This window comes from Corvus moneduloides, chromosome 6, assembly GCF_009650955.1.
Source record: "Corvus moneduloides isolate bCorMon1 chromosome 6, bCorMon1.pri, whole genome shotgun sequence".
NCBI classification, from domain to species: domain Eukaryota; kingdom Metazoa; phylum Chordata; class Aves; order Passeriformes; family Corvidae; genus Corvus; species Corvus moneduloides.
In genome coordinates, this window is record NC_045481.1 from 48,201,583 (window position 1) to 48,214,474 (window position 12,892).

The following is a 12,892-nucleotide window of genomic DNA, read 5'->3' on the forward strand; positions in this document are numbered from 1 at the left end:
TATTCTCACCTGCTCTGGTAGTATTGCATGTAAGAGCAAACTAAGAGATGACAGATGCAACAAGAAAGCTGCAGAAGAACAAGGAAAAGACAAATCAATGCTGATCATGTGGAAAAGTGATGGGCATGGTAAAACTTTGCAGTGGTTAAAGAAGCTATAGAGCAATCTAAGTCAAATCCCATTTTGTTACTATACTTTTAATTTCAAGCTACTCTTGAGCTACTCTCAATAAAGCAACTGCTTCACTTACAGGACAAACCAGAATTGTCTGAACTTCACTTTGTTTGTTTGTGAAGAGGCCTCCCTGCTTCAGCTAGGGAGAGTGAAGAGGCTGGTTCAGACTGATAAAAAACAAAAATGTTTTCTTTTTGTTTTATAGGTTGGACCAGTCCATAGGAAAGCCATCTCTTTTTATCTCTGTCTCAGGTAAGTTAATGCAAATGATGTGTCTAAAACGAATCTGATGAACGTATAATTAATGGAAAATACTTGTTAAAATACTTCATTTTATTGCCAAATTTTTAAACAGTGCCAACTGGTTGTGCTCTGAAGATTAAGCATTGCCAATAATATCTAGTCATCAACACTTTTAAATGAGGGTTGTTGTTATTTAGATTCTTAAAGCGCCAACTTTCACTGAAGTTTTCAAAATGTTGGCCCTAGTCTTTCTGAGACTCACCATATTTTCAATAAATTGGTGTGGTAAGATTACAGAGTTCCTGTGAAATTGGTAATATTCACATAGATCTTTGATAGCTTTGAAAAGAGGCTGGAAAAGGAGCACAAAGCACTAAGTTTGTGACAAGTGTGGCTAATGAAAACTCTCTGTTTATGTCATCTGAAAATTCATCTTTCTATATGTTTTATAGTGGGGAAAAAAAGATAAAATGTTACCAAATGTGTTATTCAAGTTGTCTGTAGAGTCCTTTGCATACTGGCAGATTGTTTTTAAATGGCAATTAAAACATTAACTTAATTGGGAACATTTTTGCTTTCCATGGTTAAAGCATAAAACTAAGATTAAAAATGCCCTAAACTCAGGGCTATTAAAAGCCCTGGTGTGGGCCAGTACTATTAAAAGAAACAAAAAACTACTTTTAAGGAATGGATCTATCAGCCTGGTAAGGGTGTTCAGTTACATGGTGTTGGTGGGCTAGTTAAACACACCCTGTTGTGGTTTGCTGCTATTTTGTTATACCACCATATATTAATTTGAAAATGTTTCTTGTTCCACAGAGAAAAGCAAAGATCGAGGAAATAACACGATTGGTGCCAGGCTGAACAGAGTGGAGGACAAGGTAAGCCTCAGTTGAACAGGCAGTGAATGAGGACATGGTTTGTGACCAAACAGTGCTTGTTTCATAGGATGTGAAGGAAAATTCGACTTAAAAGAGAGTTGAATGCCTGGCTTTTCCAGGTGATGGAGCGTAAGTTTTGTCGCAGATTGCGTTTTTGGTTCTCATCATTTTAACAGAATAAGAAAAGAACCGGAATTTAATTGATTTCAGTCTCTTTTGGGACTTGCTTGGGGTTTTTTATTTTTAATTGTATATATTACATATATCTCAATGCTTTACTTCCTTCCTCCCCAACAGATAAAAGGCTCTGTTCCTTTAATACCTCAGCATATTATGGTGCCTAAGATTTGCCTTTGATCGTTGCTCTGTTGTTTACATAAGTCCACCTACAATTCCTCAGAGAGGGAAATAGCAAACCTTGTTCCATCCTGGTTTTCATTCCTTATGATAAATGGAGTTTCTCCTTCCAAGTGATGTGAATCCAAAAAAATCAGACTTGTTCTATAATCCCAAATTAACAGTTAAGTGCTTTGTAACCCTTTATTTCAATGCTAGCTATGCTTGAAAAAATAGATGACAGGTAGAGGTTGTGTCATTGTTAAAAAATACAGGTTTGCCTATGCTGGTATTTAAGAAAGAAAGGAGGAGTTAAGAATAACAGTTTGAATCTTTTACTGATCTCTTAGAGTGATTTGGTGAGGGAGTGAAAGCATTTCTTTTCTTGAAGATTATTTCAATCATATATCTGACCTGTTCTTTCGTTATTAAGGATTGAAGCTTTTTCCTGAGGAAAAGAGCTTTCAGAGTGTTTCTTCCACTACTGGAAAATGTGGTAACCTTATGAAGGTTTTGTTCTGAAGAAACATCCAGCAAATACTTGGCAAACTAAAAGAGGTGTGATCAATACATCCCAAGGGTTACAAACTAGCACCCTGATCTGTATTAATGTGCCCGTTTCTTACATATTCCTCCTTAAATACTTCCATAAACTTGAATGATAGTACTCAGGACTGCAGTCTCCTGGAAATAACTGTGTTTTAAGGGAAACAGGTTTCTTTTGGTATATGGGGGGACACACAGGGAGACTGAAGTAGAAGAGAGGAAGGTAGAGTGCATTTAGCACAAAAAAGAATCACTGTGCAGTGCTCCCTCACATCTGTGGTTAATATGTGTTCTTACACATGGAAGCCCTTTCCAGAAAGTTTGGATTACGTTTATTTATTTTCTCTCCATAATGTCAACTAAAAGTGTGGAACACTAGAAAATGTCTTGTGACTTGTGACAAAGAGCAATGACTTTTCAGTGTGGACAAATAATTCTCAAATGGCAGCTAAAGCAGCTTCTCAGTGCTATTTGTAAAATCTCCAGCGAGCCTGGGAAAGCCTTGGTGTTGTACAGGCTCAGAGATAAGCTGTTTGGGGGTTATTAATTACTCTTTTTAACATCCTTACAAATAAGTACACCGTGAATTTATAGTGACTGGGTTTTTATGTCTTGTAATGGGACTGTAAAACACTCCCTGTATAATTTTAGTATAGCTGGGTTAAATTTTAGCCTTGTTTTAAGTAACAGACCCTTCTTTCTTTGCAGTTGCATGAGGTCATCTGTGGTTTCAGAGCTGTATGTTATCTGCCCTATACAGCTAGTCCTATCTGCAGGAATTTTATCTGAAAGTAGCTGAAAGGCTAAAAATAGAGGATTTCAGTTGGACTCAGCAAACAGTGGTTAACATAAAAACACACTGGCAACACTAGAATCACATTTTTGCTGCAGCTGTAGATGGTGGCCAAAGCTAATTTTTTGGTGTTTTTGCTCTCAGAGATTGGCCCTCTCTTTCCCATAAAGTACATGTTGCTTGGTATGCTTTCAACGTACAGTTAAATCCTTCCTGAGCAAAGCACTGTATTAAGGATATTAGATGGTTTTTAAGGTGACAAAATATTTTAAACAGTTTCATCTCATTTGGTTTGTGAATTAGTTTTCAGTCTTGGACTTCAGGAGGAGAGATTTTCAGTGCTGCAGGCTAGTGTCAACATCTGAACACCTCTTGTGCAATTGAAAAATCTCCTGTAAGTCAGAGGAGGAATTATGGTTCTTCGCAGCAAAAGCCTGAATTTTCAAGTATTGACATCAGCAAAATGTTGTGTTTCCTTCTGTAAACTTAGGAACATGCTCATTTAAGGGAGAGTCCTGTAGTCTGTTCATCTTGTGCACTGAGAGAAACTTTGACCTTGTGATTTACGCAGTTTGTGATCCTGAACCTAAAGGTTGTTTCCTAACATGCAAAAGCCAAAGGGATGAATCACACTTGCAAGAACCTTCCTGCAGATTCCTTCCTGCTGAATGTTGTAATTTTGGCAAGACACTGAAAAGGTGGTTTTGTGAATGTAACTAGAAACTGCACAGCCTGAGAGGCCTTCGTGAAAAGAAACCACGATCCAACATGTAATCACAGCGTATTTTGACTTTGCATTGTTCTCTGTTGCTTACCAAGCTGAGGGTGGCAAATGCTGTGCTCTCCTAAAGGTGTCTTGCCATGCTGGGTGCAGGGGGCTGCCCACAGCCCACTCAGCCAGCTGTGGTCCAGCGGGAATGTAACAGCAGGAGTGCAGCACCCAGGCGGGGCTCACACACCCTGCCAAGTGCCAATGGTCCCAGAGTGTGCATGTAGATACCTCAGGGAATGTTGTTGAGCAGGATTACAGCAGCAAATCAATTTATTTGCGGTGACTAGCCTTCTCTTTTTATCCTTGAAACATCTGTGAGTGACTATTCAGCCTCCCCTCAAGGAACCTGGCCACAGCTGGCTTGCTACCAAGCTCAAAATCAAAAACAGTTTTTCCAGATGGGCCCAGCTGTGTGTGCACAGTGCCCTTCCTCCTCACACGGCACTCCTCATCCTCACACCGCAAGTGCTGCCTGCCAGGGGCTTAATGCTGGGTGTGCCCAGCAGCTCCAGCCAGGAGCAAGCCCACAGTGCACTTGGGAAATTCTGTGTCCTGCCCTCCTATTTTCTTTTCACTGCACTAACTTCAGCTTGGCTATAAATGACTGCAATGCTAGCTTTTTAATTTTCACATTAATCTGTTCTTTTTCAGCTTTTTGCCAACCATTAATTTAGCTATAACAGGCGCAGTTTGCACTTCTCAAGTAATCAACCAGGCTTTCTGCTTGGCTGTGCTAAGGAAATTCAGACTTCAATATGGGCACTGCACAAAACCATCTAGACTATGCAGTGAAGGCTAAAAGTGGCCAGTCCCTGGACTCTTCCTGTTGTCCCTACAAATCAGACTGCCCCAGATGTCTGTAGGTCCTGCCTGTGGACCTCCCAGAGCAGAACAGCACAACCCAGATTTACAAAAAAATGTTAAAAACCATTCTGAGCAGTAGACATTATGCTCTCTTTCTGTTATTTTAAAATTAGGACTTACAGCTGAGAAGGTGAACCCTTATTTTCTAACCAGTACTAACCCAGAGAGCAACATAGAGATCATTGAATTTTTTCAGATTTACTTGGAAAGCAGATAGCACCACTTTTAAAATCAATTAAAAACAGATCTTTTACATGAAAACACCTAACCTAAAATAGGTGCTGCTGTGCTTGTTGAGTTGACTAGTGGAAATATGAACTGATCTTGGAAACCAAAGCTGGAAGGCAGTGTACTTCTCACAGGCCTTTTCAGTTCTGGTTATGCTGATTTGGTTTTCTGTCTTCCATCTACCATGTCTGTGAATGCTAAACATATAGAGGTCAGTTAAATTGTAAGGATATGATAAATATAGGATATATTTTTTGCAGTGAGTGCCAACTATGTAACTTTTAAAGAGAAATAAATGCAAAGGCTTCTTTGAGTTGGCTTTCAAAAATGATGAAGACTGTATCTTACAACATTTATATATATGGTATGACATTTTCTTCTAGCTAAATAATTTTCTGTAATTGTTTCACCAGAGCATTTATGTTGCCCACACATGTGTTAGAAAGCAGTTTGACTGGAACCATGTTGAAAACAGTTCCAATGAACAGAATGACCATTGATAAGTCTAGGTCCAGTTTCTGACTTGATTCTTGCTCTTTTCCACTCTTGCTTTCTAGTCAACTAACAGTTCCCTATTGCAAAAGGTTTCATATCTGATTCATTTATCTTACTGATTTCCTTAAAAATATATGAACTTGAGCTATACATTGCAGAGGAATCTCACTGTAATGTGAATAAATCTGCTATTTTATTGTATCATAAGGCAAATTGTAATCATGCCATTTCTAATAATGAACTCCCAGCCCATCCAATGCAGAAAAGTTTAGGACATGCTGCAGAGACCGTTGAAGGTGACAGGTCATTCCTTTGACCTGAGAAGCCAACATTTTAGCTTTCCCTTATTGTGGTAGGCAGAAGTATTAAGATTTATTAAAGTTGTGTGCCTTTGAGAGAACTTCTTCTTTTGGTTGTTGTGACATACTCTTGCTCAGCACCATGGATATGTTACTTTTATGATAGCATTTCTGTCATAAATGAAAATATAGATCTGTACCTATTTCTGTCTCATTCTTTGATGCTCCATATTTACAATCCTACCAGCACACATTCGATAGTTTAACCTTTTACTTAGAAAAGTGTTATCTCATCTACATCTTCCCAAGTTCAAAAATACCAGTTTCATGTTGATAGCTTGTTCACCAAAAATAATTCTTCATGTGTGGCCAGTTTTCCAGTTTCATGTGAAACAACTGCATTATCTAACACAGGATCAAACCTTGGCGGATTTTTCTTCTGTTTTTAGTGTCATTCTGTAGCCTGGGAACAGTTACTGTGCTTCCTAGGGTAGCAGAGCAATTAGTGAAAACTTCAGAAAAGCCCTTGACTGATGATGCCCTTGTTGCACATTTCAGCTTTCTTTTTAATTGGATATAAATTGATTAATTGAATTTATTTAAATAGATATTGATGGTAAAAGACTGACAAAGAACCCCACAGTCTGGCCAGTGCTGGAAAGCAGGGTTGAAACCATCACTTGGAGAGATGGCTTTAGAAAGTGTCTGGCATGAAAATATTCAGCACTTTGCAGGCTGAACATGCATTAGGAATTTCAGGTGTTGAATACTGGCAGCTTCTGCAGTAGGTCTGTGAGGATTTGCCTTCCCAATACTGAGAAACAGAACTGTGGGTTCTGTGTAAAAGCTGTGGGTTTGGCTGGAAATTTTAAAAGATATGTGAAATCAATAAAAATCATAACAAACACCACCAAGCAGTTACTCATCTTGTATGTAGTTCTTGCAGTAATGCAGAAGTAATAACCTGGGGGATGTGGAGGAATATTGAGGCATATGGAAGATTAAGTATGCCTATTAATTTAATCCTTAGTCTTTTTCCAGATGCCGAAGTACAAGCATACGGAAGCAATTTCCGTGCTGAACTTTGTGATGGAGGATGCCCATTTTCTGTAAATTGGGCTACAACTAAGCACATCCTTCAACAATCTGGGTCGTTAGGCAGCCTTACAGTTTTAATAGCTTCTCTCTCACCAATCTGATAATATTTCAGTAGGTAAACAATAAAAAACGACAGATTTCTGTGTCCAGTGTCCTATACTTCCCATCTTGCCAGCTACAGCAAAATAAAATTATCAGGCATACAGAGTGAAAAATGAAAACAAAAAATAATTACTTGTTGGATTCACTGCTGCCAGAAGCTTCAGTAGCTAGACTAGAAACAAACTGAGAGAGAGATTAGGCGAAGCCATGGAGAAAGGCTCACTAGAGGGTTATTAAACAAGATGTCTGTATGTAAACTCCAGTTTAGCAAGTACTTTAAACAGTAGTCAGCGATGAGTTGGTAAAAAAAAAAAAAAGGAAAACCATGATTTTATGCATATGTACTTTCTTACACTTTTTTCTTGAGACTCTGCTACAAGCCTTGCACTAGAAGCAAGGTAACTGGGGCAGAGAAACTTAGGTCTTGTTCAATATACCTGTTTTATGCTAGGCTTTATACACATCTGCTTGCTATTGAATTTGGTCACCCACACAGCCTCATGGAACACTGCTGTGCCGTGCCTTGGATCTGATCTGTTTACAAAGGCCATGTAAGCAGCCCCCTGTGCCTGTCTAGAGAACCTCCATGGGAGTGTTGGCAGAGCCATACCTTGAGGACTGCAAGGTCTTTGGAGTGGCCTTCACCTGCATCCATTTGTTAGCACTAATTTTATCTGTTTGAATAACATTAGATCCTATTGCTGCCAACCAATTTTTGCATAAATTTTGAAATGGTTTAATATATACTATGTTAAGTGCTATCTATAACCTGTAGGAGAGTTCCTAGGTACAGTAGCTTAGGTATAGTTGCCTGGCCTACAGAGCAGTGTTACAAGCGCTTGTGGTGTTTTGTGGTCTGTTTCTGAAGTGTCAGCTCTTGGATCAGAGTAAATGGGATTACATCAAAAAAAAAAAAAAGCTAGTATTGAACATAAATCCACAGATAGTGAGAATACTGCAGCTCATTGGCTTATTTACAGGAAATGAGAGTGTACACTTCTTCAGCACTGAAAAATGAAGTGATACAAAATATGATCTTTATTCTCAAGAAGACTGGCTGAGGGTAGTTCACGCTAGCATCCAGTGGCTACACTAGTACTCAAAAGCAATGACTAATTAAGCTCTGGTGACTCATTTGCATGAGTCGTCTGTGATACTCCTCTACAGATTTTATGAAAAGTAAAAAGGCAAAAAAAATGCTCCTGAAGAGAAGAATTCCTGTTTAAGTGAGTTGTGATAGATTTTACTGCAAATTTCTAGTGCTTGTGGATGTAGACAGCAGTTGGGAATCATAATGCTGAGGGCAGAGTGTAAACCTTTACAAATTCAAAGTGTTACATATATATACACATATATATCTCTCTATCTACAATTCAAAGTGTTACATATATATATATATATGTATACATATATATAAAAACACTGGCAATGGGTGTGTGCTTATGATCCACACAGATGTCTGCTTGCTTATTAAGAGCAGAAATCCCAGAGGACTTTCAGCTAACATGCAATATATCCTATAAAATCTAGGAAATTGGGGAGTGGGGGGGATTGGAGGAATTAAATAATGCCTTACCAGTTAACAATCTTTTAAACAATCTTCAGATTAGTTTCTGGTTTGGGGATCTGCTGGCGGTGTTTATATTTGAGTAGGTATGCAAGTGGATGTAAGATCTGCAAATGGGGATGACTCGATCTTTTGTCAAACCACATAAAGCCTGTTTTGTCTGGCATTCAGAGATAAACCCAAGCAAGATTTGAAACTTAGCCTCCATCATTCTTGTGCAGAGACTGTTTACATTTGATGTGGAGTGGAAATGCATGGTGCATATGCTGAGGGAGAATGTGGAACAGTTGTATGGACTAAATGCCCTGTAGAGCGGATCAGAGAAAAGGGATTTAAGTGAACAACACGTGTGCACAGCATGCTGCACAGACAACTTTTATTTGTCTTTCTTATAGGTTAAAGGAAAAGAAATGACCATAAGATAATCTCTGCCTTTTTTTTTTTTTTTTTTTTTTCTGGGGGTGGGTGGGTGGTGTTGCAGATGAGCAACCAAAAAACAGCCCAACATAAATGGCAAGTTTTGGGTTTGATACACTGGGATGAACCTTTACTGAAATTAGATGCAACAAAGTTGAAATTTTTCCTTGTCAAAGGTCTGTTTTTAGAGTGATCTCGCTGGAATTAAAATACTTTATTTTCATTTGCAGTTGAGTATTAGGGAGGAGAAGTGGATGGAGCTGAAAGGACTCTATTCAGGCTGCAGTCTTTTCAGAGTTGGAATCTATTCAGCTCTTGGAAGAGTAAAGGGAGGTATACTCCCTTTCTTACACAATGTCCATACCTTCTGATACCTTATCTGGTCCTCCTGTTCCCCCCCACCCCTCCCCACCCTCAGCTAAAAATTGCACACCAAAACTGGACCAGAAAGAGAAATAGGAGAAGAAGTCTTTGCTCTCTGACTCCTACTTAGAGCTATGGGAGTCAGAGGGAAGATAAGAAGGAAAACAGGCAGTCAATGAAAGTAGAATATGAACACATGGTTCAAAATATACCTACCACTCCTAGGGCTCAGGAAACCAAAATGGCAAATACAGTTTTCTCAGATCCTTCTCTGTTCTTGTGTCCTATCCACTGGGGTTGTCCCAAAACTACAACTCACCTTTCAACAAGAAAGTTAAGATTTGCATGAGAAAAAAGAAATCTATAAAAATCTAGAGCAAATACGATTACAACATCATCTTACATGTTTTCAAAGTATCCCACTGTTTCAGCAGTTAGCACAGGGCTGTGAATCCATGTCACAGACTCTCTTTCTGTCCCAAACTAAGTGATGCTCCACTTGGTGGCTCCATCCAGCAGCCCCACCCGGCACAGTGTGATTGACCTTGTATGCCATGGGTGTAACAGTCTGATTGGCTGCTTCCCTTTGGATGCACCTCTGTAGCAGCTTTGTTATTTCCGTCATGGCATGAAAGCTCCTGCTCTGACAGGTTAACCACACAAAATAGAGAAGGGAACTTAGCTTTAGCTTAGAGAAGGGAAGGTTTAGCTTTTACAGCTAACGTGCAGGAAGTGACTTGCCTGAGGTATCACAGTGGCATCTGTGGCACAGCCAGGAATTCAACTTAAGCCATGTCTGGGACTTAACCACAAATCAGCATTCCTTTTTGTTGTTGTGTTTAAACACCCCTCTAGTTCTGAATAGTTATATTGGCCAGTGCAGGGTTCAACATAATCATAGCCCGTTAATACTAAAACCATCCAGTACTTAAGAACAGCATATATAAACACATAAACCACACCAACCCAGCCAATATAAATGTACTGGGTCTATTTTAGACAGTGCATTTTAAATCATCTAGAAATTAATCTACTAACATCATTTTGTCGCCCGGGAACCTAGGAGAGGACTAAACTTGCTTACATGACACAAAAACTGTCATACATATAGATAATTATGCATGTAATTTTGAAAGATAAACAAATTATATTAAATGCTGTATTTTCACAGTCAAGCAGAGAGAAATATTCAAGTGAGTTCAAATATTCATGTAAGTTTCTATTTTAAAAGTCTTGGATCCAACATTGCTCGTCATTGACCCTTCTGTGACATCTGTTAATCTTGGGTTTATTTCAATTTCTTTCTCTCTCCTTTTTAAACAGATGACTCCACTTAAATCAACACTTGGTTTCCATTAGACAGATAGAAGGTGATTCACTTAGTAACATGTGCATCTTTATCTAGTTAAGTCTTAATAGGCTTAATATATCAAGGAAGCTGGTGTGATTAACAGCGCTAAAGGCTTTGTCAGACACTTCACCTAATAAATACTGCCCTTTGTCCGGCCATAGAAAAAGAGTGAACAAATAGATTGTGTTTCCAAACCGAAAATGTGTATGGCCTTGTTAAGTATTCTAAAATTATGCCTATAAAAATATATGTTGACAACAGGAGCTACATCTACATCTCTGTCTGTGTTTGTACATGTCTGCCAATCCCAGTGTGCTTTGGCTCTTTGCCCTGCCTCGGCTGTCCTTTTTCTGCTTTATCATTTCATGGTGCGGCCACCACTTGTGTATGATTTTCCTCCTGTTCACTTGCACTTTGGGCAGATTCTTCAGACAGTTCTTTGTCTCTGGTTGTCATAGCTTATCCGTCCCAGGGTAGAGGGATGTGTGAGCATCAGTTGTGCCACTCTAGTTAATGCTGGCAACAGAGACATCTGACTTGGCTTGACTATCATGTAGGATAATCCTGCCAAATGAGGCAGTCAAAACAAAAACCCCAAGAGTAAAATATATTCAAAATGTTAACTTGAATGGAGATGGGGTCCTTGCTTCATCATAGCTGAAGTTGTCTGGAAACTTTCCAGTTGTGCCATGAGTGTCAGTGATGGCGTGCTGGGGTTGTCAGGGTACTGAAGAAAGCCTTTATTCTGCTTCTGTCCCAAGCTTCTAGAGAGCTTCAACCAGAGGAGTTTTACAGCAGAGCACCTTAGAAAGGAAATGGGCAAGGGAAGTTTTGCTTCTTCTCAAAAAGAGACTGGCTGAGCCACAATCACAGATCCTCTGCCTCTGTGTTTGCTCCACATTACAGAAGGGAATTTTGGCCAAGCTTTGAGGTCAACCAGCCAGTCCCACAGAGATTTCACCATAATCTCTCAGGAGAATTTTGGTATCAGAAGTGAGTGGGGAGGAACGCAGTGCCTTTTCACTGATGCAAAAGAGCTGTGGTTTCTGCTACAGCCCAGAGTTCATACAGCACAACGCCCTGCAGGCACATTGGCCTGGGGCCTAGGGATCCATCTAGCAGCATTTGGGTGGCACTGCATCCACGTGTGGCTTATTGGTGTGGGCATGATGCTCTGCAAACATCCAGCTGTTTCTGGATTTAGCATGGGCAGCATTGGCCCAGCTGCCTTTGCAGCACACTTTTGACTGTAGCTGGCTTGGCACAATGCTCACAATGGATGGGTCATTCAAAAGCTGCTCTAAGACAGCAGTTGACAAAGCTGGTTTTGAATCCCAGCCTTCTGAATCTCTGTGCGGAGGAATTTATGAACCTCATGGTAGCTAGAAAAGAATTCAGTGGAAAGTGACTTCCTTTGCAGAGAGAAAGGGGAGGAGGAGGATTATCAGTTGGTCGTGCTTCACTTGAGAATGGAACGGACAGTGATTCCTACAAACAAGGTCACCTTCATTTTGTTTTCTGTGTGCTGGCTATGTAGTTTCAGTAAAAAAACAGTTAAAGAACATCACACCAGACCTGAAGCAAAATGAGAACTATTTTTGTTGGTGGTTTGGAGTGGGGTTTTTTGGTCACGATTAGTTGTGGTAAATGAAGAGAGCCCAGACTGATGCATTTTCTTTTGTCCAAGTCCAAATAAATAATTTCCTTTTTTTTCTCTAATTTTTGTCCCTGTTCAGTCCTGAGATGGCTACTGACCAAGGTCAGTGCTTCAGTTATTTTGATGGCTACAGGGTTGGCATCCTTTCTTTCCACTGCCACTGGAAGGGCTGTGAGATGAGAGTAGGAAAGCCACAGTAGAAGATCAGTATTTCTGTACGGCATATCTGATGGTACAATTAAATTAGGACACAAGCAGATTCATTAAGATACATCAGTGACTGCTACACTTACATTTTTCAAAGAGCTACATGTTAGAGGAGTGTAAATTATACTGTGAAACAAAACCCTAAAAACAACTGACCTAAATTTTGATGCAGTGAAGTTCCCCATCTCTACTCTTCACGCACCCTTCCTGAGAGAGGCTTGTGCTGATCAATAGCTGTGAAGCAAATGAGGGTTAGCCTTATAAGTGCAGCAGAAAAACTTAAGAAAAGATTAATTGTTCTGTCTTCAGAGACACAGAGATGCACTCAGAGAGTTAAAGTCTTTGGGATCTATGGCCTCTTTGCAGTGCAGGAGCATCATAATGTAATGGAATTAATCCAGCTCTCACTTGATAATAATTCAAGTTAATTTTTCTCTCCAGCTGCCCTGCATCTCCCTCTCAGCTTTGACCTGTATTGTAACCTTAAAAAGGCATCTTC

The 12,892-nt window shown here is 39.6% G+C and overlaps 1 protein-coding gene across 5 annotated transcripts in view; it reads left to right on the forward strand.

Annotated features, from left to right (window-relative positions):
- KCNQ1 (potassium voltage-gated channel subfamily Q member 1) overlaps positions 1 to 12,892 on the forward strand; it is a 336,822-nt gene that overhangs the window by 232,945 nt on the left and 90,985 nt on the right. For all 5 annotated transcript variants that reach the window (XM_032112787.1, XM_032112792.1, XM_032112790.1 and 2 more), the window contains 2 exons: positions 380 to 426; positions 1,237 to 1,298. In XM_032112787.1, coding sequence (XP_031968678.1) covers positions 380 to 426; positions 1,237 to 1,298 — 109 coding nt within the window. The remainder of the gene's footprint in view (positions 1 to 379; positions 427 to 1,236; positions 1,299 to 12,892) is intronic.